Source organism: Tripterygium wilfordii, chromosome 18 (genome assembly GCF_013401445.1).
Source record: "Tripterygium wilfordii isolate XIE 37 chromosome 18, ASM1340144v1, whole genome shotgun sequence".
Lineage (NCBI taxonomy): Eukaryota > Viridiplantae > Streptophyta > Magnoliopsida > Celastrales > Celastraceae > Tripterygium > Tripterygium wilfordii.
The window spans coordinates 12,590,602-12,616,506 of NC_052249.1; the positions used below are offsets into that span (position 1 = coordinate 12,590,602).

Consider the following 25,905-nt stretch of genomic DNA (forward strand, 5'->3'; position numbering starts at 1 on the left):
TTCTATACAAATCACAGAGACTGTTAAGGTGTTAAATCCAAGAAAATCAGCTTAATAATGTAAATTATACAAGAAATTCATAATATACTGAGCATAGATGTTATTATAGGAACAAATAAATTCCTAATATACTGAGCATAGATGTTATTATAGGAACAAATAAGAAAGGTCCAAGTGGAAAGGACAATTAGTATTTACCAATAAATTAACCAAAAATCCAGGGACATGATATGATATGATACGAAAAGAAGAAAGAAAAATAAAAAGTAAAAAAACCACCAATGAAAACTCGCAAGCTGTCGTGCTCATACATAAATCCAGAGCCCAAGTTTGCCCTTTCCCACTACCCACCATGCCCACTAGATTTGACTATTGACTTTCCGAATATTATTACAATTATTATTTTATGCTTTTGTTATGGCCGAAAGCGGCGAACTCCGGGACATTATGGGTATTTTGGATATATAGAGAGGGTAGTTTGGGTATAAAATCTATTATAAATTCGTGGGGATAGGGCTCTCTTAGGTATGATTCTTATTATTGATTAATCCAAACTGGGAAGATTGGCTTTCAGAGAACGAAACAGAAAAGGGGAATATATTATTATAATAATATCAAAAGAAAAACAGCTCTTGCTGCCGGCGTTCGAAGATCGGAATTCGGACAGTCAGGGTTTTCCGACTTCTGGCGTTGTGATCGACGACGAAGGAAGAACATGAAATTGTTCATCGTTATATAGTTCATCGTCGCAAGTATTTCAAGATCTGCACACACGGTTATTGTTCATCTCGTTCTGTGGAGCGAATCTTCAATTGATGCGGTTTTTGTAGAAGAATAATACATGTATTGAAAACCCTAGTTTTTGATTGATTTCTGACTTTTTACGGGTCTTTTCTGCGACCAGAACGCGGGATCTTTGGTCTTACGTCCCCGGTCCCTGGTTTGTGTTTAAGATTGTGAGTACTCGAATCGTACTAAGAGAAATCAGATCTTTGCTTCAAGGCCCATCATCTAGGGTTTCTACGAATCTGAAAGAAGAGTGTGTGCAAACACTAATTCAGTAGACCTATGTCAGCTACGGATTTGATTTGGTATTGAGCTGAGCCGAGTAATTGACACGATATGCTTTGATACTATTTTCATCATCGGCCTGGTAAACTTCAGATCCTTGGTCGACATGGGCACTTCACTAAATGAGCTGTTATATATTCTTGATTCAAGACTCTATGGCTCTATGCACCCGTCATCGGCTGATATGTTGAGACCCACAAAATAATTGTTAAAATTACCCTTTGTTGTTAATTAAATTTTACATGAACGACCATGACTGGGAACATCGCCAATCTGTTATCTAGTATTGTTGGTAGGGGTTTCGGATACTCTCTCTTTCTTTTTAGTTTTTGGATCTATGGTTTGCGGGAAATTCTTGGCTCATCTGCTTGCTCTGCATCTGTGTTTGTGTTTAAGATAGGATGGGAAGCCAATTCTTCTTGTGCAGTTCTTGTGCTTCTTGTTATGTGGCTTTGGATGGATCAACTTTTAAATTACTTACTGCCCCCAAGATGGTCAAGTTTCCTAGATGTTTATTTGCCGCTTAGGATGATTAGATTGAGATATATTTCAATCTTTTTAGAGTTTCAGTGCAAGATTTGAGATTAGGAGAGGGCTACTCTCTCTTTTGTTGATGGACAAGGGCACAAGTCAAATATCTGCTTCTGAAATAGCTTTGGTTTCCTTCCTTGTGGTAGATGGAGTGAACTCTGAATAGTATGCCGTGAGCAAAAGTGTTAATGAGGATATATAATTAGAAAAGATTGTTTGCCGATCTTTCTCTTTGAAGGATGAAGCCAACATTGCCTTTTCTGTTATTTTTTAAAATATTTATTTATGTCATGGCAAAGAAGCCCCTGGTTCCTCCTAGTTGGGACCAGCTATATGTTCAAATCTACCGCACGAATTGAGGGAGTCTTTGCAGGCCTTCAAAACTGGTTAACACAGATCTGCCTCAAGGTAATAGCTCATGGAGGCATATGCTGGCAGTCTTGTTATCAGATTTTGGGCTAGATAACAGTGCTTTTTTGACTGGGTGAAATAGTTGTTCTACTATGTTTTTCTTGTATCTCTCACCCTTGTTGCTGATTCATTGCTTTCCCTTTTCAGTTGGCATAGCACATTAGAGGCGTGAACCCTATTACCATCACACTGAGGAAATTCATTTTATCAAGCATCTAACAAGATTGAGGGAAGCAAGTTATCAGTAAGTTTTGGAATCTTCTTTTGTGTGATCTAAAATTTAGTTAATGTATACTGTTTTTAAACAGAAATTAATTTGTCAGTTGCAGAGTAGACATTGTACTGGCACCTCTTCCCTGGTGTCGGGAGGCAGCCCAGAAGTAACAGCATCCTGCAAGACTTCTAGTGGATTGTCGGTTAATGGGATAGGAATTATTGGATCTTTATCTACGAGCAGGATGAGTACAGTAGGAGTAGAACTTAATGATTACATAAATCCTGGGTGGACATGGAAGACGGTAACAAGAGGCTATAGGAGTGGAACCAGGCGCACCAGAAAATCAGTTGCTAGAACCTGGACAATGGGTTTCGGGCTTGCTGATGAAAGTGACGGAAAGGCAGATGATACATTAGTTTCTGACACTGAGAAGGTTAAGATTGCTCTTTTGTTTATTGCTTTTGAATATATTTTATTCAGAAGTTTGAATCTTCATTTTTTTCTTACCTGTTTGTCTTTTTGGCAGCTTGGTGTTGCTGTTCTTGGACAACGGTTTGGTGACCAAGTAGAGCATCTACCAATTAAGAAAAGGAAACTTAGTTTCTGCTCTCCATCCCCACCACCCAACATTGAAGTTAAAGAGTGGCCTGTAAACTTTGAACATGGTTCTGATCAATTCTCTTTTGTGAATTCTGGTAGTAAAAGGCGATGTAGGGCACTCAATTGTTCAATTGCAACAAGGAACAGTTCTATAGTTGACCAAGAGATTTTCGAAGGAAATGAGCGGAATATTGTTTACAGTGATGACTTTTCAGGTATCGAGATTCTTGCTGACGTGGCCTGCAGTGATGGCATGGGTGTTGGTGATGACAATGGGGAGGACATCTCATCAGTGGAGGGATTGATAAGGGAACAAATTGAACCTTCAATTTCTACAGTGCCCTTGAAAGAAATCATTGCATCATCTGAAATCATTAATACCTCTCCGAAAGACAGTGTTGGTAAAGAATCTAAAGATATCGTTGAGCGCTTATCTTTTCAGAATGGTTCTAGTGTGCAAAAGTATCATGATTCCAGTGATGATATGTCAACAAATCAGCCATTGCCTGTTCGAGACCATCGGTTGCATTGGGACTTAAATGTTGTGATGGATGCGTGGGAGGAACCTTCTGATGTTATCAGTGATTATGAGCAGAAAAATGTTTTGGGAAGTGTATCTTTGGATGGAGATGAAGGGATACAGCCTGCAGTAGTTGACAGAGGGAGGGAACATGAAGACACCAAAGAAGACCTTGTTGACAGGGTGGTTTCATCTGATTTGCTTCGGGATGTTAATCTGCATTTAGAATTGAGGGGTTCAGATGCTAATGATCAAAAAATAGATGTGGAGGGTCAGGAACCAAGAATGTGCTTTGTCCTCAAAGGTGATACTGACCAATTTGCTGCTACTCTTAATGGCCTTGAATGCTCAACAGAATCTCTTTCCTCCGTAAAAGCTTCTGCTCAGACTATGAATGTGGGCAAAAGCCTTGATGTTCATGTTAATTATTCAAGTAAAGGTGTTTATGAGGGAAGTCTGGCTGTATCACCCCCCCACACTGCTGTCAAGCAGATGACAGGAAGTTGTGCTTTGGACAGTGAGATTTTGTGTGCAGACAGTGTTCAGTCCAAGCCAACAGATGTTTCTTGTCCTGTACAAGATGTAGATACAGTCTGTTGCGAGATTCACAACAATATCCTAAATGAAGATGGTGAGGAGTCTGGAGGAGGATCTGGCGTGCATGTTGATGATACTGAGGATTCCCAAGAGATGAAGACTGGTTCTGTCGGTGTCAAGACTTCAGCCGATTCTATTGCTGAAATTAATTTTTCCATGCATGTTGAATCTGAGGAGCTGATGCAAAAATCTTGTGGAGCTTCTGCTGTTGTTGAGGAATGCCAAGTATATGGTAATGGTCCTTCAAGTGGCTCTTGTAAGGTCGGTGGAGGAGATCCTTCTGATGACTCGTATGATTCTGATGTTTCTCAAGATGATACGGTTCACATTGCTGGGAAGGAAAACTCTAAGGTACTCCAGGCTGGGTATGATTCTCAATTTGAGGATGGAGAGTTGAGGGAAGAGGATTTGTTCTACAGGGAGGAAAATGAAGGTGAAGATGGGGAAGTGAAACAAGTGGATTATGGGTCGGAATTTGAGGAAGATAGGTTTTGTGGCATGGAGGTAGAAAGTGATCAGAAAAAAATTAAGAATGAAACTGGATCGAGTCCAGCTACTGATGAGGTGATAAAACATATTGAACATTGCAGCAAAGGAGATGACTCAAAAGAGAAACCCTTGAGCCTGGATAAAAGAATCCCAGATGTGTCTGATGGCTGCAAAACAGAGAAACATACTGATTATTGTGTGGATCAGCATGATGTCAAAGATTTCCATTCAAGAGTGACTGACTTTAGGGCATGCAAGAGGGAGTTGCTGTCCCGAATTGAGGGGCCGTTATCATCTGACACCTTACATAGAAAGGATCCTGTATTTTTTCCTAGGAGCAGGTGAATTTTGCGGTTAGATTATTATCATTACTGATATATTTATATATTTTATTCTTTAAATATTCTTTTGAAATTGGCTGATTGTTTTGTTTTGGAGTATTAATGTTATATCATGAATCTACAGGCAGGCTTGTGTGGACAAGTTCGTAGGAAGGGATAGACGTAGCAGGAGCCCTGTGCGCCGTAACTTCCTCAATTCTTCAGGAGGCCACTGGGAATCAAAACACCGTCAGTCACCTAGTTATTGGCGCTCTTATGCTTCAGGGCATCCTAGACCGAGAAGTATTGTTGAAGGCCGTGGATATAAAATGATCTCAGATAATAAGATTTTGGAAGAAGCAGAGGAGACTGGATTTGAGAATCGTACTCGCAAGCAAAACTGGAATTCTTCTAATGGTGTGTATCGGCCCCTTATTCGGAGGAGACCACTGGCTGAAAGAGAAAATGCTTATGATGTGGATACAGAAATGGTACATGTGAGAGACACAAGTCCTAAGAGTCGTTTGGAAAGGTATCCAGAAGGCATCAGAAGAGCAATCCAGGAGGATTATCACAGATCCATGCCTGACAACTCTACTGAATACTCAGATCGTTTGCCACATCATTTTGCCAGAAGAGATAGAAGCCTTTCTCCCCTTAACGCGGGGCGACCTCATTATAAGTTTCCCTTTGAAAAATCAGGATCAAGATCCAGAAGTCGCACACCCAGTGCGTGGTTCTTATCAGGAGAGCGAAATGATGGAGGGAGACATCACAACAGGCCGCCTGTTTTAAGATCTAATGGTAGAGTTGATAGGGTAAGGTTTCCATTTCAAAAGCGTTTTGCAGTAGATTATGAGGATGATTTTATGTCACCGCCACGGGGGTGCGTCTCACCACAACAGGATTCCAGATGGTTTGATGATCGAAACAATGCTTTAGATCCTTTCAGAGGACGAAAGTTGCCTGTGAGAGCATTCGGGCAAAGCCACAGCTTTGATTCAGTGCGTGTGGCAAGAAGATTGAATTCTGATGAGTACTCTAGACCAGCGATGCGCCCGAAAAGATTTTTAGATATACCGAGTGCTGCAAGGGGTTGTGAATATGAAGGCAGTGATGATGATAGAAGGAAAAGAAGCAACAGATATGAGATGAATCAAGTGAGGTCATACAATGCAGATGGTCATCACAGCAGGTCACCTGTTCTAAGATCTAACGGTAGAGTTGATGGAGTTAGGTTTCCATTTCAACAGCGTTTTGCGGTAGATTATGAAGAAGATTTTGTGTCACCGCCACGGGGGTGTGTCTCACCACAACATGATTCGAGATGGTTTGATGATCGAAACGATGCTTTAGATCCTCTCAGAGGCCGAAAATCGCCTGTGAGGGCATTCAGACAACAGATTTGATTCAGTGCGTGTGGCAAGAAGATTGAATTCTGATGAGTACTTTAGACCAGCGATGCACCCGAAAAGATTCAGATATTCCCGAGTGCTGCAAGGGGTTGTGAGCAACAGATATGAGATTGGATCGAGTGAGGTCATACAATGCAGATGGTATTTTGCGGAAGCGTTTTCAGTATAATGTTAAAGACTCGGTTATGGTTGATGGTTCTAATGACTATGATGGTTCCAACAAGGTTACCAGAGAAGACCTAGGGAATGTAGTTTGAAGATCTGGCGAGGAGTAGGTATTCATAGTGTTGGGTTATTTTGACAGTGGGTAGATTGATTATCTTTTTTAATCTGTTAAAATGTTATTGTTCTTCTTTCTTTTTTGCTGGAATCATCTGTAGTCCGTCTGTTTTCTTGGTGGCGGTCCCCTTTTGGAATCATTTTCACAATTCTGATCATCTTAGGTAGAACTTTTTTTTTGTTTTAGGCTTTGCTTGGATTGTAAAATGAAAAGTAGAGTAGAGTTAATGGAGAGAGAGTTAAGTGAGGGGGAGTTATGGGAGGGGATTATCTTGACTCACCCTTCATTAGATAGGAGGTAGAGTTGAGGAGAGTTAATGAATGAATGAAAAAACTTTATGCATGATTATGAAAATTGTAAACAAAATTCTCTAAACCTCACAAAGCCCCTAAATTGAGGCGTTACAAAATGTAGAGTTCGAGAGTTACGTGAGGGAGGAAAGTTTTCCTATTTAACTCTTCCACTTATAATCCAAACAAGGTGGAGTCACTTCATTCTCCTTTAACTCTCTAAAACTTCAATCCAAACAAACCTTTAGTCTTTTGTAGGTTTTGATGTTATGTTCTTTACCATTTCTGATCAGTTTCTTATATAAACCTACTCTTGCTGTTGTCTCTACATGAGGCAACTAAGATGAAGTAAGAAGATAATGTGACTATCTTTTTAATCATATAAAGTATTATCTGTTGTACGTTTTGCATTTCTTGGAGGTTTATGCAAGTTAATGAGGCAATCGAGTTCATTCCAAATATGCCATGAAACCAGATGCAAATCATATGATAAGACAATCAACAACTGCTTTTCTTCTCCACCATGAAGGATAATTCCCCATCAGGAAAAAAAAAATTCAAATGTTCTTCTAATTATCAAGTAACTTACAAAAATACAAGTCTAAAATTCATGGCTTCAACACTAGGAACAAAAATCAGTCCACAATCTCCAAGCCTGGTGAAGAAGACCACTTGGGGAGAGGAAAAAAAACATTCTATGAAATGAAATAACTATCAGCACAACATTATTCAACAGAGATGCAACAAATTGCAGATCTCAAAGGTACAATGACCAAACTTTCACCAATATGTACAAACTGTTTTTGAAAACCATGACAAAGACTCCTTCAAGCGGAACAACAATATATAACTGAACATGTGTCTCTATTCTCTCAGTATTCCATCAAGCACAACAGTGTCTACATGCGCATCCTCTGCAATCTGAAGAGACGAGACAGCCTGAGCTGCAAGAAGACCAGCAGAGAACTCTTCAGTACCCCAGCTTGCATCACCAAAATATGGTGCACAGAGACTTCTTTCAACAGGCGCATATGAGAGAGGCCAGTCGCCACTTTCATGGTCCCCCAACTTGTATCCATGTTCATCTAACCCATTACCTGGACAATTTACATGGTATTGATGAGGAAGATATGCTCTCCTTCCACCCATACATAGGTCAAAATTCTCCACACAATGCCAAGGGTTAAATCCCTCTTCCCTGTTTAGCATAATTTTACATGGATCATCAGAATCTTCACCAAGTAGTACATGCAAAGCAACAGCCTCTGCAATTGCAGCACCCTCTTCATCAAGCCTCTGCTGTTCTTCAATCTTTTTCTGCTTTTTCTTCTCTAACTCAGATCGGATGGCTGCAGAAGCAGCAAGAGCCTTTTCCAAGCGCCTCTTTTTCTTCTCAGCCTGTTTAAGACGATCCAACTCACCCTTAGCCTGCTTTTTCTTCACTTTTCTCACAACAGGTTGCACCTTATTACATATCGCGTTATCCATGAAAGCTACCAATCTAATTATACACAATCCTGTTTGCTCAGCTTATCCTAAAGAACAACCCAAAATGTATACATTTTCCTATGTGTTTCCATCTCCTTCTTCTTTTTTTTCTTTTCTTTTTCAATCTATATAATTTCTAGCTAATTTGGTTGTTCAGAACTTGAATAATCCAATAAAGTAAATAACTACACCCACTCAGGCCTGTAGGAATACCTCATTTTACGAACGATGCAATCCCAAACAGAAACAACAGGCGACAATAGAAGAGTAAAATGGTAACCACTCCTAGACTCATCTCTTGGCATCATTCTCCCTAATTTCCCACAGCCCTTGCATTTACCCATCTTGTGCACCAAGGAACACTAGGTTTGATAAGAGTGTGGAATTAATAATTACCCTCAGGGAACAGATTACATGGCCTTCTGTCCTGAAATAGAAAATAGAAATGAAGGAGGTCTGTGAGCCATGACTGAATTTCCAGACAAATTTAACAGTCATTTGTTGTAATAAAAAATAAAATAAAAAAACGAAGGAAGCCAACACAGTACCAAACAAACAAACAAACAAACAAACAATAAACCTTCTCCTAGTATGAATCCCTATCAAACACTCATGCATTAAATAAGTAAACGGCTTCATAGATGATACGTATCATCCATGAGGATGAATCTCTCAATTTGATTTACATCCTAATCACCAACAGTACGCATATCCGACCTGTATCAAAAATCTCATAGCAGATTAAGTAAGAAAATTATGACCTGAACGAATGAGCAGTTGGATGCACATGCCTGAGACTATATTTCTAAATCTCTTGAGACTTCTTAGATGCAGCAGAAATGAAAACATATGAGGTTTACAGATAAAACAACTGAAATTTCAAAATTCAATCATACTATACATACAACAGCATCTTTGTTGCCTGAGACAATTCTTTCCCCCAATTATGTTTTGCCATTCAATCCAGTTCAAAGCTACAGCCTACAACGTACTATCATACCATAGAAGTTGTGCTCTTTATTATTAGTTCCTCTTTTTTTCATTTACTTTTTTATTACCCCTCTAAATTGCTTGCACCAGAGCACTGAAATCAACACAGATGAACATGAACATACCGTCCTTCAGTCAAAACTAACGGAAAAAAACGAAGTATCCAGGTTCCCCAACAGAATAGACTAAACAACAGAATTCCCACAGCTGAATCCGTTCTCTTTCTAAACCGAAAATTCCCTTTCAACTCAATAACATACAACCATTACTCTCACCATTAGATCTACGTGACTCACAAATCAATCAACTGAACTAAAAAATCAGGAGTAGATCCAAATACCCATCAAGCTAAAACCCAATTACCTACCAGCAAATACCATTCATATTCACGATAACGATATGAAGATTAAAGGATAAAAACAAAAGATCGAAACAAACCTTTCCCGAATGGAGAGCGCCTCGATCTTTGCTCTTTTTCCGAGGAAACGGTACAAAGAAATACTACCTGAAACGGACCGTTCGGATCTAGAGGAAGCAGAGAGAGAGATAAAAAGGAAGACGGAGATAAAATAACTAATCACACGATGGGAGTAGAGTAGACGGGGGGAACGAGTAATTGCGAATCATGCCTGGACACGTGGCAGATGATGGGCTGCGGTTGTTCAAGCAAGGGTAAATCTAGAATATCTGACGAGAAGGTTCTTTCTCAGTTTCTCGTCACTGCTTAGTTTGGTGACACTTGGCAACTCTTTTGTGAGAAATATCAAATACAGGGTGTGGGACCTAGTTGCGCAAGGTAATGATGACCGTCTGATTATCTTCTTGCTCCTTTCTGGGCAGACACGTAAACGATCCAGATCTCAATTTATGTGGAGGCATAGAAGTTGGCTTCCAACTCCTCTCAAATCTCAATACGGCGGAGTGGAGTGATGAACAACTCCAAGGGCAAAAAGGGAACCCTGCAGTGATAACATTCTTATGTAAAAACAACACACTACGGCCTATAGGCCCAATGTTTAGCCCAATTGTGCTCTGAGAACTTGAGGCCCGGGACTGGGAATTTGAGGGCACACATGCGGCCCACTTACGATGGAGAAGACGTTACTTCATTCAGAATTATAATAGATCAGAGGATCTATTTCCTCTCCCACGATACGAGTCTGCGCGGCCCACTTATTATGGAGAGGACATTACTTCTTCGTTCAGAATTTTGTTTACGAGTATAATGGATCAAGATCTAGTTCCTCTTTATAGTCTTGCGATACGAGTCAGTGAACCTCTGACCGAAGGATCTCTCGAAGGTCACGACTCGGCGAACCTCTTATTGTATCTTCCGGTAAACTCAATCCTTCTTCGAATTATCTCTTCAAATTTCTGTTTGTAAGCTCAGCAATCTCAAATTCTGGATTCTCTAGGATTCTCTCTTCAGATTTCAGCGCGTAAGCTCTGCAATCTCGAATTTAGGGTTTATCGACTCTGTCTCTCGCTTTCTCTCACACCCGCTCCTTCTCGTTTTCATCTTCTGGTGCAAGGCCAAATCCAATTACTCAATCAACTGGGCCGTAGCCTTTTGAAGCCCTTAGTAAAAGGCCTCTCTGGCCCACGTAGTTTGTTGCTTGTATTTCTTTAGCTGGAAAGAGAGAGAAAAGGACTTTTTGGATGTGAAGATATTTTGTTGTCTTTCATAGTTTCTAGTTCTTGGAGAGTGAATCTCGTTACTTGCCTGGGAGAGTGAATCTCTATTACTGGGAGTGATTCTCGGTGTTCCTGTTAGTTGTGGAGAACCTGTGCTATGGTCCTCTGTGGCTATTATTTTCATATATAGATATATCCTTGCTCGGTTCTTACTTGTGTTGTTGAGTTCCCCTCTCGGCTTGCATCAATTTTGGTATCGAAGCCTCGCGTGTGCCTCCATGAGTACCACACGCAGCGGTCGGCAGTATGGCGTCCCTGAATCACGGCTTGAGCAGCTCATGGAATCCCTCATCCAGCGGGTTGACTTGATGTCTGAAAAACTTGATACTGTGTGGGAGCATGTCTTTCCAGCAGATCAAGATGGTGTTGACGTTGATTCTGTCCTTCCTGATGATGTTCTTCCCGCCGGTGACCCCTCTGCTTCAGATCTGGGCAGCAGAGCCTCCAGCCCCAGAGCACAAAAGGATCTTAATGACCCACCACCATTGGACCACCAAACCCATGTTCTTCCCCCATTACCCACAGTCACACCTCAACTTCCTGCACCTCCGATCTACCATCACCCACCCCCGATTCAACCTCCCCCTCCGCCCTTACACAATAGTTCCCCTTCCGTGAGACATCCCCTGCCCCCTCGCCCCTCAACCAATCATCCCGCACCCAGATTTCCTGAACAGCAGTTCCTTCCCCCGTATCACCACCAGCAACAGCCCCACCATCACCTGCAGCCCCACCATCCCACCTATAACACCTACCCTCCTGCACCCCATCATGGCTACCCACCCCCAACCTACCAGCAAGACCCCCACCACCAACCACACTCCTATAGCCATCCGTACCAAACAGGATATCCCTCTCACAATGGACACCCTGGGGGTTATGAACGACACACAGATGTGTCTCGCCGTGTCAAACTCGAAGTTGCTGATTTCTCTGGGAATGTCGGTCCCAATGAGTTTACCGATTGGTTAACAACCGTCGAAGAGTACTTACAGTGGTACAGTGTCCCAGATCAGGCCAAAGTGCAGTTGGTTAAGGCAAAACTCAAAGGGGCGGCGAAAGTTTGGTGGCTAAATGTGCAGGAGCAACTCTACCGCCTCCAACAACCACCCATCACAGATTGGGAAGTGATGAAACTACGATTGAGCAAGAAGTATTTACCCAAAAACTACAAAGCCCTGAAATTTCGTGCACTCCTTAACCTCAGGCAAGGGCGGTTGTCCGTAGATGAGTATGCTCATCAATTCCATGATCTCAGCGTCCGCAGTGGTGTGACTGAGGATGAAGAGCAGACCTTGACCCGTTTTATCAATGGCCTCAATGATGATATTAAGAAGCACATGTTGTCGATGCAACTTTCAATCACTAGTCTTGATGAGGCTCATCTGATTGCAAAAGAGGTTGAGACCCAACTCAAGGACACCTCAAGTCGACAACGTTCCAGTTATGTGGAAAACCGGGTAACTGATGCGAAGGGTTCCCGTACCAAAGCAGAGGGTTCAAGCGTCTCTTCAGCACGAACTGGCAATGTAGGGAGAGTTGAAGGGTCGGGTCCAAGGTGTTACAAGTGTAATGGCATTGGCCACTATGCCGTCTTGTGTCCGACCAAGAATCAAAAGGTAGCTCTGATATGCGAGAATGACTTGCTACAGCTAGCGCAAGAAGAGGTAGAAGAGGACTCATTGCCTACAGACAAAGAAAACGAGGAGGAAGAATTGGAGGCTTCCACTTTACCTAGTTATGTGATTCGTCGGATACTCACGGGTCAGGTACAAGAAAAAGAGGTGGATGCTTCGTGGTTACGGACCAGCATTTTTCACACTAGAGTGGAGTTTGCCCATAGTGCCAATGACGTTATAATCGACAGTGGTAGTGGGATGAATGTTGTTGCGGAAGATTTGGTGAAACGATTACGACTGAAAAGAATAAACCATCCTAAACCATATCGTGTTAGTTGGGTCAATGACACTTCCATTCCGGTTAAACTTCAATGCTTGGTATCTTTTTCTCTGGGCAGGTTTAAGGATGAGGTTCGATGCGATGTGCTTCCAATGACGGCGTGCCATCTGCTATTGGGTCGGCCTTGGTTGTATGACCATGATGTGGTCTATCGCGGTAGAGCAAATACGTACACTTTTGTGGATAATGGCAGGAAATTTACCCTTCGACCCATGCGACCTGGTACTACTATTCCCACTAAGGTACCTTCAGTACAAGAGCCCAAGGTGGAGCCTACATCAGAGTCCCCTGTCCTGACACTATCCCAATTTGAGGAAGCATTCCATGAGTCGCAAATGTGCCTATTGCTGGTTGTTCAAACTGCCAGTAAACAGTCTGATGACACAGGGGTCCGCAGTGTTGTGTTGACTAAACTATTAGAAGAGCATGCTTCATTAATGCCTGATGAGTTACCTGATCAACTTCCTCCCATGCGTTCTATCCAGCACGCCATTGACTTGGTGCCCGGTTGTAGCTTACCAAACCTGCCAGCGTATCGCATGAATCCTAGAGAGCATGTTGAACTCAAGCGTCAAGTGGAAGGTTTGCTAAACAAGGGGTTTATCCGTGAGAGTAGTAGCCCTTGCGCTGTTCCGGCCCTCCTCACACCCAAGAAGGATGGTACGTGGCGCATGTGCGTCGATAGTCGGGCAATTAACAAATTGACCGTTAAGTATCGATTTCCGATTCCCCGCCTTGACGATCTTATTGACCAGCTTTGCGGAGCTAAGATTTTTTCAAAAATTGACCTCAAGAGTGGTTATCATCAAGTGCGAGTTCGGCCCGGCGATGAATGGAAGACCGCCTTCAAAACTCGAGATGGGCTTTATGAGTGGCTTGTTATGCCTTTTGGCCTTTCCAATGCCCCCAGTACTTTTATGCGATTGATGAACCATACTTTCAGGGAGTATATTGGGAAGTTTGTTGTTATATACTTTGATGACATTTTAGTGTTTAGCACAACTGTCTCTGACCATCTAGCACACTTGCGTACTGTTTTCCACACTTTACAGGTTGAGGAGCTCTTTATCAATCGGCAAAAGTGCCTTTTCTTGCAGACCCGAGTGATTTTCCTGGGTTTTGTTCTCTCAGATCAGGGTGTTGAGGCCGATCCTGAGAAGGTGCGTGCCATTGTTGAGTGGCCAACTCCATCTAGCGTCCATGATGTACGCAGCTTCCACGGCCTCGCCACCTTCTATCGGCGGTTTATCCGAAACTTTAGCTCTATTGTTGCTCCCTTAACAGAATGCCTGAAATCTGAGTTGTTTGTGTGGACCGATGCTGCGGAGGCAGCCTTTCATCACATCAAGCAACATATGACACAAACACCTATCCTCCGGATGCCTAATTTTGAGCAAGTCTTTGAAGTGGCATGTGATGCTTCTCATGTCGGGATTGGCGGTGTTCTTAGCCAAGGAGGGCACCCGATCGCTTTCTTTAGCGAAAAACTCAATGATTGTCGCAAGCGCTATTCCACCTATGACATCGAATTGTATGCTTTGGTACAAACCATCAAGCATTGGCGACATTACTTGGTCTATCGGGAGTTTGTCCTATTTACTGACCATGATTCCTTGCGCCACCTCCAATCACAGCGAAAACTAAATGCACGGCATGCTCGATGGATTGATTTCCTCCAACAGTTCACTTTTGTAATCAAACACAAAGCTGGCAAAGATAATCGTGTGGCGGATGCTTTGAGTAGGCGCAGTCACCTCCTTACCACCTTTGAGGCCACTATCACCGGGTATGATGAATTTCCTAATCAGTATGCTTTAGATGTTGACTTTGTTCAAATCTGGACGACTCTTAAGGAGGGCGGTATAGTGACAAAGGGTAATTACAAGTTGCATGAAGGATTTCTGTTCAAGGATTTGCGGCTGTGTATTCCGGCGGGATCGATTCGAGAGTTTCTCATTCAAGAATTGCACCAGGGGGGCCTAGCAGGGCATTTTGGTATTGACAAAACCCTATCTCTGGTAGAAGACAGGTTCTATTGGCCTCACTTGCGACGGGACGTCACCAAAGTAGTGAAACAATGTCGCATTTGTCAACTCAACAAAGGAATCAAGCATAATACTGGACTTTATACTCCTTTACAGGTCCCTGATCACCCTTGGGAGCATTTGAGCCTCGATTTCGTGTTGGGTTTACCAACCACAGCCGCTGGTCACGATTCCATCATGGTAGTTGTGGATCGTTTTTCCAAGATGGCGCACTTTTGCGCATGTAACCGCACCTATGATGCCTCTCGAGTAGCAACTTTGTTTCTGAAGGATATTGTGAGGCTACATGGGCTTCCGTTGAGTTTGGTTTCCGACCGTGATAGCAAGTTTGTAAGTTATTTTTGGAAGACTCTTTGGCTAAAAATGGGCACTAAGCTCAAGTATTCAAGTGCTTTTCATCCGCAGTCCGACGGGCAAACGGAAGTTGTGAACCGCAGCCTCGGCAACCTTCTAAGATGCCTGGTTAATGAGCACGGAATTACCTGGGACGGCATTCTCCCTCTCGCTGAGCTTGCCTTTAATAACTCTACCAACAGAACAATTGGATGCTCACCATTTGAGGCCGCCTACGGTGTTCAACCTAGAGCACCAGTAGATTTGCACGCACTGCCCAGTGGAATTAGACCCAGTGAATTGGCATTAGAGTTTGCAGACCACCTCAGCTCAGTACATGCGGAAGTCAAGCGTCGGATCATTTTAAGTAATGATAAGTATCAACAACATGCCAATCTCCATCGCCGCCATGAAGAGTTACAAGATGGTGACTGGGTTCTTGTTCGACTACGAGCTGAACGGTTTTCAGCGGGAGCCTACCACAAGCTCCATGCTCGCCGGGCTAGACCTTATCAAGTTAAGAAGCGACTGGGTAGCAATGCATATTTACTTGACCTGCCAGATACTTTGAAGATTAGTCCCATATTCAACATCGAAGATCTCACTCCCTGTTCTCCCCCTTCAGAATTGGCCCTTATTCCCGAACTGAATCTTCCCCAGAGCCCTCCTGTAATAGACCTCCCCGCAGCAATTCTGGATCATCAGTTTGTCTCCACCCGCCGAGGAGGGTACGATAAGTTCTTGGTCTTATGGCATGACAAACCTTTAACTGAAGCAGTGTGGATGACTGATTCACAACTCCAAACCACTTGTCCTGGCCTTCTTGAACAGTTTCTTAACAAGTTATCGCCGGAGGCAAGTTCTTCTGACCCGGGGGGAATTAGTGCAAGGCCAAATCCAATTACTCAATCAACTGGGCCGTAGCCTTTTGAAGCCCTTAGTAAAAGGCCTCTCTGGCCCACGTAGTTTGTTGCTTGTATTTCTTTAGCTGGAAAGAGAGAGAAAAGGACTTTTTGGATGTGAAGATATTTTGTTGTCTTTCATAGTTTCTAGTTCTTGGAGAGTGAATCTCGTTACTTGCTTGGGAGAGTGAATCTCTATTACTGGGAGTGATTCTCGGTGTTCCTGTTAGTTGTGGAGAACCTGTGCTATGGTCCTCTGTGGCTATTAATTTCATATATAGATATATCCTTGCTCGGTTCTTACTTGTGTTGTTGAGTTCCCCTCTCGGCTTGCATCATCTTCTCCCCTAAGTTCAAAAGAGAAATCGCTTTCAGTTCTCTCCTTCGAACTCTCTCTAAGTAATTCAACGGACCCTCGCCTCACCGCCGCCGAGCAATGGAATCGCCGCCGCCGCCAAATTGATCGTTGCAACGTTAGAAGAGAGTTCTACATGTCAATATCCTTGAACGAGTTCTCTATGATCGTAGCACTTTTTCTTTAGAAAAATGAATAACCAAATGAGCAATGTGATAAACATTTAGTTCCGCACTAGACAATTAGCAGGTGATTGAATATACTCCGTAAATGTGAATGTTCTTAATTGCCTTTGATTGAGATGTCAAAAGGTACCTAATTACTTATACCAAATGGATTATTTATGTCTTGCGCTGATTTCAACTATTATTATTATTTTATAGAAACAGATTTCTATTACTTGTACAGTTGTGCTTAGCTTAGTTTGTAGTTGAAAGCAAGTTTGTATGACAATGTTTAACACAATGTTGAATTCCAACTGTAGTGGTTTTTGATGATCACTCTACTTGAATTTTCTTCCAACACTTGCGTGTGTGAGATTTAAATCTGCCATTCAATGTATTTCATCAATTTGATGGCGAAGTTTTATATGTTGTCAAGTCTTTAGATTTGTTTTTTATTTTATGCTCATCTGTGCGAACTTGTGGATTCTCATTAGCTAGTTCCCATAATCAATAGCGTGTTTTATATCGTAATACAAATAATGCACTGTACGATGTGATGATTTTCACAGCCAGATAGTTATTCTTTACTAAGAAAGTTCAAAGGGATGCTCATTCTCTATGCATTGACTTTGAAAAGGGTGGATTCATATCTAAACTGGTATTTCTCCTTTTATTCTGGACTTTGTTTGGCCGTGGGATGAAAGCACTTTTGTCATCTGGTAAATTTGCCATTCCATTTGTAAGTATACAACGGATGATCTAAGCAAAGCGTATGGTGAAATGCAGTGACTAACATTATCATCAGTACTTCTTAAGTGTTCAATTTAAATGGATTAGCTAGTTGAGGTTTCCATGCTTCTACCGAAGTACAGTAGAGATGTTTCTTGTGCTTTTCTATTCATCTTAATAATATATTCTTATGTCATCCCCCCCCCCCCTTTTTTTTGACTGTTTTCAGGTTAGCGTATATGTGGAAGGAAACTCTGTCCCCCATAGGAACCATGAAGTTCTTGATAAGCTGATTGTCGCCCCCATGAATTGTATAATTCATTCTCCTTTCGTAAATATGATGATCATGCATTCTGCTTCTATGTTATGCTTGTTTGACTGAAAGGTATAATTTAAGCCTAGAGCTCTTTAGTTTAGAGGTGAATGACAAATAAGGCATGCAAAATGATATGTTGCCCAAGGCACTCTGAGATTTTTCCATGCTAGAAATTTTCCTAGATTAGCGAGCAAGACTTTTCTTTTAAACTTTTTTTTAAACATGTGGCAGCAGCTTGATACAGAACCTCAATAGTTTCTTTGGGTTCCATTTCTGTACTCTTTAATAAATTTATTTCTTTTGTACTAAAAAATTCAGAAGTTAGAATGTATCAAACAATATTTTTATTACTTAGAATTAAATACCATAACTTTTGTCTCCATACTTCAAATTAAAATACAAATTGAAACAATTATAAATTATCTAAATATAGGATGTTACTCTGATCAAAAGCTACAATCTAAATCAATTCCATAAACTCTATCATGTCTTATCACTTCCATTTGTGTCTTTTTGGGTCCCCCCTCTTCTCCTAAGAGTATCTCCTACTTGAATATTTTCAACTCTACACAATACGTTAATAATATTTCTACATGCCCAAACCATATTGACAAATTTTATTGCTTCTTTTCTTCATACTGCTGCCCCAAAATTAATGTCATGAAATATTCCAAATCTATTGAATTTTCATAATCAAACTTCAAGGCCATTCTTCCATCATACACCCCCAATGTACTTTTTCCTCCGTGATCCTCCATCATTCTGAATTTCAAAACCTATAACTTTTTTAACATTCCCAGTTTTAAGTATTTCTTTCCGGTCATTTAGTTGCTTCCTCATCTCTCCTTGAACTTAGGCTTCATATATTCTATCGCATAATTGTCAGAAGCGCACAAAGCGTGCTTTAAGCGATAAGTGCTGACTTTTCTAGCCCTAGACACGAGCTTCTTCGTTTGCTCCCTCGATCGAACGAGGGCTCTTCCTCATTCTGCTACATCTGCACTTTCACTATGCTGCCTCGTTTCGTTCCTCTAGTGGCTGGATCGCTCTCTTTTATTGAATTGTTAGCCCTTAAGTAGAAGATCAATCTAGTGATTAGCTTACCACTTTCCCCGTGAAGGTTTCACTTCTTCCTTTCGCTCTGTCGATCAAACGAGGTTCTTTCTTATTGGGTCTTCTGGTTATGTTTTTAATTTTATTGTGACTAGTGTCTGTGCTTGCAGTTACTTTCATGTCTCTGTTAATGTTTTTTCTTTTTAGTTTTGCTATCAAAGTTATAGTTTTGTTTATTATATGTTTAATCAATTCCAATGATATGTTTATTATTTTAAGATTTGATGTTCTGTAAAGTATCCCATTATGTGTTTATAGTTTTGGATTGCAAGTTTGCTCATGTTGTAAAATAAAACCTTGTATATCCGAAATCAATGAGCGATATGTGCTGCGTTCTATGTATTTGATCTGTTAATTTGCTTATATTCTACAATGATGTTGAGCAGGGTCTCCAAAGTTCATTAGACTGAGTGTAAGCAAAAATCCTTGTTGATTTTTTTTACTCTAATAGGTGGGTTTGTTTAGCTTTGTTATGTGAGTTGTGACTTGTGGGTTTTCTGATATGATGATTGCTTAATTTAGCCTGAATGAATTTGTTTGTTTGCTGAAATATATATAATATGTTATTATTACTGAATTTATTACATAATTTATGAATTTTGCACTTCGAGTCTTTGAACTTTGAAGCGTGTGCTTTGAAGTGAAGCGATGCCTTTATGCTTCAAGTGCGCTTTGCGTGCTTGACAATACTGTTCCATCATAGTCTTACTTATCTTAAAATCTTTGGATTCCGAAGCTTCTCTCCATGTTTTCAATTTCAAATTTACTGTTGATATGGTCTCATCCATTGAGACATTGTTATTTGCAAACAACATGCACTGAGTTACTTTGTTTTAAATAGATATTCTGTGTATTTCTAATCACCCCTGCTTTAGGTAGAGCAGTCTCTAGACAATGCGATTAGTCCCCTTTTGATTTTATAATACTTTTGCTAGATGTCCTTACATTCCGTAAATGCAATGGGTTACTGAATTAATGCAATGGCTTGTTAACATATACCTACAGAGTAGATACTTTATGCCTTAAGGGACGTTTTCTGTAGAATCATGAATAACTACTATTATTTTTACGTGTCTATTTTGGGTTTTCTGGAAATGCTCGTAGTATGAGAACATCATTTTACTTGAGTCATGGAGTTAATGTTAATATTTATGAACTCATTGCTGAAGTATTTAAGAACTCATGTTATGGTTACTTAAGCAACTTTTATGCCTATTGCCTTGTTGTGAACATATGGCAAAAACTGTGCCAGGAGGATCCATTTTTTCTGGCCACATGAAATGCCATTTTGTTCGGGATAGTATTGTAACTATTGATGAGATCGGTGGGGTGGTTTAGGTGGAGAAATATTGAAGAGATTTGAAGGTAAAATGGCCTAACTAGCCCAAGTCTTTCTAAGGTCTAAGCAGATCTCAGATGGGCCCGAATCTTCTTTATAGGCCCTACCCCCAACTATAGTCTACAATTACGCACTGTAAGATTATAGTTAGGGCCCACATATTTTTAATTGGGCCAGACTGAACCCATTTATGTTTGGGCCCAAGTTATTATAGGGCTGTCGGCCCATGGGCTAAGAAAATATTATTTGCCTGTCAGCCAATGGACCCAATATTTCTAGCCCAAATTGGAATAATGGGCCACCAGTTAATTAATTTTAATATTGGTCCATGGGCCCAACTTAGAGCCCATATAAAGTTTGGGCCCAAATTATCATTGGTTGTCGGCCCATGGGCCAAAAATTATTACATTCCTGTCTACCATTTGGGCCCAAATTCTCGACACAAAATAGGATGATTGGGCCAGCAGTGAAAAATTCAAAGTTTGGGCCTACATAATTTTATATGGATCTCCACCCGTGGGCCCAAAATTTTTTGTATGGCTGTGGGTTTAACTCAAAGCCCATTTAAAGTTCGGGCCCAAATAATTATATGGCTGTCGGCCAATAGGCCAAAATTATTATATCGATGTTGGCCAAGGGCCCAAATATTCTTGGGCCAAAATAGGATAATTGGGCCCCCAGTGAAAATTTGTTGTTTCGGCCCAAAAATAAATGTATTTGATTCTCGGCCATTAGCCCAAACATTTTGTATTGGCGTGGGCCCAAATTAACATAATTGGGCCCTTTGTAATTTGGGCCCATGGGCCCAAATCAAATTATTACTGTGGGCCCAAATTTGAAAAATTGGCTTAGTTTTGTAAATTGGTAATCGGCCGAGCCACTAAGCATAGCCTCTGGCCCGGCTTTAATTTAACCAGTCAAAACTTTTACGTTTAAATTGGGCCCAAAACATTTTATATTGCTCTAGGCATTTCAAAAACACATCCAACCATGCAGAAAATAATTTAGCTTTTGATCCGGTTCTTTTTGTCCAAAGTATAGCATCCATGTAAATTCAAAAACACATCCAATCATGCAGAAAATAATTTAGCTTTTGCTTCGGTTCTTTTTTGTCCAAAGTATAGCATCCATTTAAGGTAGTTAATCTTAGCACATTCACATGGCAAATGGTATTAATCAGCCCAATTAAAAAAGAAGGCAAAGCCAACATTTTTTTTTTATAACAGACAGATTTGCATCACCCCATAATTAAAAACTGCATCAAGGGCATTACAAATACAATACTTCCATAACCCACAACTTACCGGATCTCCGCAAGCCGTGACTAAAATAACAAACAGCATACCATCGCATAAATACAGTTGTATTAAATGGTGCATCCTTTCACTTGGACTTCCACAATAACATGCAAGGTGACCACAGGGTTTTCCTCAACTGGGTTACTTTAAACTTGATAGTTCACAAACGCACATATTTAGTGCCATAAGAGCATATATCTTTTGTCTCGTGAGTTCAAAATTCTTAAAATCATGCTCTACCCAAGCAGTAAAAACAGTTCAAAGATATAGACCTTCTACTCACCTGATTTTAGTGACGATGCTTTAAGCATGTTGGACAAAAACCACAAAGTCCTCAACTTTAGAGTATCTTGAGAAATTAGGAAAGATTTACCTTGAGACATCTGCAAAAGGTCATCATCTGGGAAACCTTCAGGTGCCTTACTAAAATACAAGAAAGCATCCAACCAAATATTAGATAGTTATTGTGGCAGCACAAGATGATTAATAATTGCACAACTTTTAAAGAATATAAAAATTCAGTGCGCCAACAACAACAGATATCCCCAGATGAACTCACCTCCAAATGTTCTCAATAAGCTTGACCCCCTTCCATAAAGAACAATGACACATGATATTAAGCCAAAACGTGAAAGTTACAAATATGTTTGCTTCAATTAGAAAAGAATGTGTGTAAGTGAAAAACAAAATAACTCTCAAAATTTCAGGATTTTGATCACCTTCGCGAAGTATCTGACAGACCCTTAGATTAAATAGATAATAGGAAGGGCTATTATGCATTAGCCAAAATTTATAAAAGTAAATGAAAAGGGATTAAAAAAGAATCCAACAATCAAAAAAAGTTTCCAAACCTCAGAGCCTTCTTTTACGCACTCTTCATATTGCTTTGTTTTCATGACATCAAGTTACGCGAGCATGCTCACTGCAGTGCCTGCTTTTTGAGGAAGGAAGTCCTTTCAGATTTCTCTTCGAATAATACAGAGAAAGGGGCAAAAAAGAATACATCAATCTAAAACAAAATGCAGACCTCCTCCACTAATCAATTTTAGAAGACAATACTTAAATTGATACAGGAACTAGACTCGCAAGAAAATATCTACATGATATTTCTTTGAATCTTCCCTGATTGTGTAGTTCATTCCCCTGCAGCATGTAGTATGACTGTATGAGGCCATAAATCCACAAAACCACTACAGATGCCAATAGATTCAGAGTCATTAAAGGCACAAGGCGCAGAGTCATTCAAGGCACAAGGCGCATAGGCCTCTGGCGCCTGGAGGCACATGCCGTAGAGAGGAAAGGCGTAAATTTAAGAAATTAAAAGTATGCAACAATGCATAACCATATAGGATGAGCCTAGAACTACGAAAACAGAGGATAAAAGGAGGGGCTAGAAGCCTAGAGATCCAAAAAATATAAAAAGAATAGGTGAAGAATAGAGCGTAAGTCCAAAACAAAGAAGAGAGAGAGAGAGAGAGAGAGAGAGAGAGAGAGAGAGAGGAGGAGGAGGAGGAGGAGGAGAAGGAGGAGGAGGAGAAGCAGAAGGAGCAGAAGCAGAAGAAGAAGAAGAAGAGAGGACAACAGGATAGAAGATGAAGAAGAAGAAGAAGAAGAAGAAGAAGAAGAGAGGACAACAGGATAGAAGATGAAGAAGAAGATGAAGAAGAAGAAGAGAGAGGAAGAGGAGGAGGAGAAGCAGCAGAAGGAGAAGAAGAAGAAGAAGAAGAAGAAGAGAGGACAACAGGATAGAAGATGAAGAAGAAGGGTATCTTTGTTGATTACTTGATTTGCAATCAATTTTCAGGTTCCCTTTCTATAGAATTAGTGTTTGTCTTTTGCATTGTGATATTTCTATAGATCTCTTATTGCTGATTAATTGATTTCCATTTTTTCCACATTCAGCTTATTTTGAGATAAAATACTCCTATATGACTAAATTGATTGAATAGATCAATAAAAAGAACTTGAAAAATTACTGGTTCAGTCGCTAATGCTTACTATCTCCTTTTTAGATTGATTTGATCAAATATAGTAATTTGGACAGAAACACAGAACCCACTTTCAGGAAAGGATGACGAATGCTGCTCTTTACACAATGGAAAGTATGGAAAGTATAAAGTTACCTGTTTCCTCAACATCTCAGTTGGATTAATTTCATGTCGCCTGAGCATCAACAAGAACATGCATAACAGTAATTTTCAAGCATACGTTAAGTTGTTCCGCAGCATTTCTCAAGGCTACTGGTTGCATATCCGTCATGCCTCTGAGCCCAGTGTCATCAACTCAGGATCAGATATATGTACCCTGTAATACAGGTAATAGCAATGTCACGAACATAGTAAATGCAATATAACTACTCAACGAAACCTGCAATCCAAATAATAAAGGAAAACTGTTGAACAAGATCGGAGCAATTAGTTGCCACTTTCTGACTGTCCTTCAAATTTCATATTCCATTACTATAAAATCAAATTTCAAGCTATTCAAAGGATATGAAACTTATCGATGACAAGTTTAAATTAATCACAAAAAAATGAATTTTCATTTCTTTTAGCGCAATAACTTACTTGAATTAGCCAATTGTTCTACCTACAGATTTAACTAGGAAGGCTTCCATATCATAGCTTAAGTTCCAAATAGTATCAGAAATCTCTTTAAAATTTAACCAAAATATCAATAAATGCTACATCCTGCATCCTCAGACTAAGATTCATCCCTTTACATCAATAGAAATTCATAATGAAAATTCAAGATGCATACAAACGTAGGAATCCTTTGTTTCCTCGTCCTCCCCAAAACAAACACACATAAACATTAAAAAATCAAGACCCATGATGAAGAAGATACTTTCAGTGGTCCTGCGATTTGAATCATAACAAATCACAACACATCACACAAATAACTGAAAACCTCAAAATTAAGCAAGGAGAGGGGTGTGAACTATTGTTGTATACTTGTATCCTAGCTAATTTGTCGGGAGAATTTCAACTCGTGCTCCTGCACAAGACAGATTTTCTCAGGATACATCATTTCGTATTACGTTCTATATTAATTATCAATCACAAACAACAATTTGGTGTTTTTGAGAATCTAATCATCGAAACCTAGTTCAACTGAAAATACAAAGCAGAGTGCCAAGGGCACGACAGTATCTTTTCTTTTCTTATCTTTGTGAGAGTGTATTTAGGCAATCAAATTAGGATAAGTAGAAAGAAGCACTTCTAGCATTTCATCAGAATAGTCCACGCAAATTATCAGAAAATTCAGTCCATATAAATTTCAAATCAAAATAAGAAATGACACCAGAATCATCAGATCAGACATAACTCTCTTTGCACCATATCATGCCATAACAAAGTTTTTGGCTCCCATATGCAATCATGTTCATTTTCAAAGGCTTGAAATTATCCCGCCAAGCAGTTGCTCGTAAATTTAGCAAAGCATGATAATATATTCTTGCAAAATTATCATAGGCTAAGCATAACAAGACATTACTGTGTCTTAACTCAATTTTGGCTTTACACATTGCCTGTATCAACTCATATTTTGATAATAGTGCACTGTTTTCGCAATGATAATTTCCAGATTTAAAATTACAAGGCATTTCCATTTCAATGAGTCATATTAGATTCCACATTAACAAATTTACACATTTCAAAACAATCGAACCTAAAAATGCAACGAGATAAAGAATCAAAGTCTGAATCTCGGAGACGGCTGCAAGGCCTTGATGATCGTGGACTCGGAGATACTGTTTGAACCACAACAATTGAACGACAGACAAAGAAACACCTAAAACACGAAGAGAAAACAAGAGGAATCTAAGACAAAGCTGAAGAAACATACGCACAAAAAAGAGTCCGCTGATCAAAGACGTAGGGGGAACCACGGCCTTACACTTGGAGACGGCTACAAGGCCCGGATAATCGTGGACTCCAAGATCCTGCCGAACGACAAAGAAAAACCTAAAAACGCAGATAACACAATAGAATATGGACAATGGAAAATGGAAAAGAAGCTTACGCACGACAAAGAATCCGGCTACCTACGACGTAAAGAGGAACCACAGCCTCCGTGGCGGCTACGAGGTCCGGATGATCGTCTACTCGTAGATCCGGCTAAAACCAGAGAATTAAGGAGCAAGCCGCGGAGAGGGAATAACTGCTTCGTCTACGTAGAGAGAGGGAGATTAGAAAATAGGGAGCGTATGAAAACTATAGAGGCTATAAATGCAGTGACGGAGTTCGATTTCTAGGCTTTCTAGGTTTTAACAAGAGATTAGGGTTGGGCTTATTGTGTTTGTGTGAATGAGAGAAAAAGAAGATTGTGGAGGGAAAAACCAGAAGAAATCGCAGGGGAGGGAAACGCACCAGGACTGGATACGAGAAATCTCGGAGGTTGAGTCGGTGACTGCTTATTTAGTTATTTACGTTCTAGC

At 40.4% G+C, this 25,905-nt stretch overlaps 3 protein-coding genes and 2 long non-coding RNA genes across 12 annotated transcripts; 3 read left to right on the top strand and 2 right to left on the bottom strand.

Annotated features, from left to right (window-relative positions):
- The first annotated feature begins 535 nt into the window (after nucleotides 1-535).
- On the top strand, nucleotides 536-6,793 carry LOC119984831. Of its 6 annotated transcripts, none has more exons than XM_038828959.1 (5): nucleotides 536-2,010; nucleotides 2,161-2,257; nucleotides 2,343-2,663; nucleotides 2,757-4,777; nucleotides 4,902-6,793. In XM_038828959.1, the coding sequence occupies exons 3-5, from the start codon at nucleotides 2,472-2,474 to the stop codon at nucleotides 6,163-6,165; spliced, it is 3,477 nt and encodes a 1,158-aa protein (XP_038684887.1). In that variant the 5' UTR covers nucleotides 536-2,010; nucleotides 2,161-2,257; nucleotides 2,343-2,471; the 3' UTR covers nucleotides 6,166-6,793. The 6 variants fall into 6 exon arrangements, with proteins under 6 accessions (XP_038684887.1, XP_038684889.1, XP_038684888.1 ...); XM_038828961.1 differs by having other exon boundaries at nucleotides 536-1,153; XM_038828955.1 differs by having other exon boundaries at nucleotides 537-2,010; nucleotides 2,337-2,663.
- Nucleotides 6,794-7,285: 492 nt separating this feature from the next.
- LOC119984638 lies at nucleotides 7,286-9,813 on the bottom strand. The gene is made up of 2 exons (XM_038828684.1): nucleotides 9,658-9,813; nucleotides 7,286-8,656 (listed from the first exon to the last, which is right to left on the bottom strand). The coding sequence occupies exon 2, from the start codon at nucleotides 8,227-8,229 to the stop codon at nucleotides 7,606-7,608; it is 624 nt and encodes a 207-aa protein (XP_038684612.1). The 5' UTR covers nucleotides 8,230-8,656; nucleotides 9,658-9,813; the 3' UTR covers nucleotides 7,286-7,605.
- A 31-nt stretch (nucleotides 9,814-9,844) lies between these two features.
- On the top strand, nucleotides 9,845-16,175 carry LOC119983499. Its single transcript, XM_038827164.1, has 5 exons — nucleotides 9,845-9,891; nucleotides 10,060-10,183; nucleotides 10,334-10,555; nucleotides 10,610-10,837; nucleotides 10,950-16,175. Exons 1-5 carry the CDS (start codon nucleotides 9,845-9,847, stop codon nucleotides 16,173-16,175), a joined length of 5,847 nt encoding a protein of 1,948 aa, XP_038683092.1.
- A 319-nt stretch (nucleotides 16,176-16,494) lies between these two features.
- On the top strand, nucleotides 16,495-19,990 carry LOC119984027. The gene is made up of 2 exons (XR_005464826.1): nucleotides 16,495-16,757; nucleotides 17,631-19,990. It is a non-coding gene; the product is annotated as an uncharacterized LOC119984027 (long non-coding RNA).
- Nucleotides 19,991-21,336: 1,346 nt separating this feature from the next.
- Nucleotides 21,337-25,874, bottom strand: LOC119984026. 3 transcript variants are annotated; one of them, XR_005464825.1, is made up of 4 exons: nucleotides 25,491-25,874; nucleotides 25,318-25,410; nucleotides 23,591-23,771; nucleotides 21,337-22,398 (listed from the first exon to the last, which is right to left on the bottom strand). It is a non-coding gene; the product is annotated as an uncharacterized LOC119984026 (long non-coding RNA). The 3 variants fall into 3 exon arrangements; XR_005464824.1 differs by having other exon boundaries at nucleotides 21,337-22,401; nucleotides 25,314-25,410; nucleotides 25,491-25,871; XR_005464823.1 differs by having other exon boundaries at nucleotides 25,314-25,410; nucleotides 25,491-25,862.
- Between the last annotated feature and the right edge of the window lie 31 nt (nucleotides 25,875-25,905).

Excerpts from the sequence above, each read along its gene's own strand:
- LOC119984831 (XM_038828960.1), top strand. The coding sequence starts at position 2,472 with ATGAGTACAGTAGGAGTAGAACTTAATGATTACATAAATCCTGGGTGG. Across the intron at positions 2,664-2,756 it reads TAGTTTCTGACACTGAGAAG|CTTGGTGTTGCTGTTCTTGG; the intron begins GTTAAGATTGCT and ends TCTTTTTGGCAG. Across the intron at positions 4,778-4,901 it reads GTATTTTTTCCTAGGAGCAG|GCAGGCTTGTGTGGACAAGT; the intron begins GTGAATTTTGCG and ends ATGAATCTACAG.
- LOC119984638 (XM_038828684.1), bottom strand. The coding sequence starts at position 8,229 with ATGGATAACGCGATATGTAATAAGGTGCAACCTGTTGTGAGAAAAGTG.
- LOC119983499 (XM_038827164.1), top strand. The coding sequence starts at position 9,845 with ATGCCTGGACACGTGGCAGATGATGGGCTGCGGTTGTTCAAGCAAGG. Across the intron at positions 9,892-10,059 it reads CTGCGGTTGTTCAAGCAAGG|ACACGTAAACGATCCAGATC; the intron begins GTAAATCTAGAA and ends CTTTCTGGGCAG. Across the intron at positions 10,556-10,609 it reads ACCTCTTATTGTATCTTCCG|CAATCTCAAATTCTGGATTC; the intron begins GTAAACTCAATC and ends TTGTAAGCTCAG.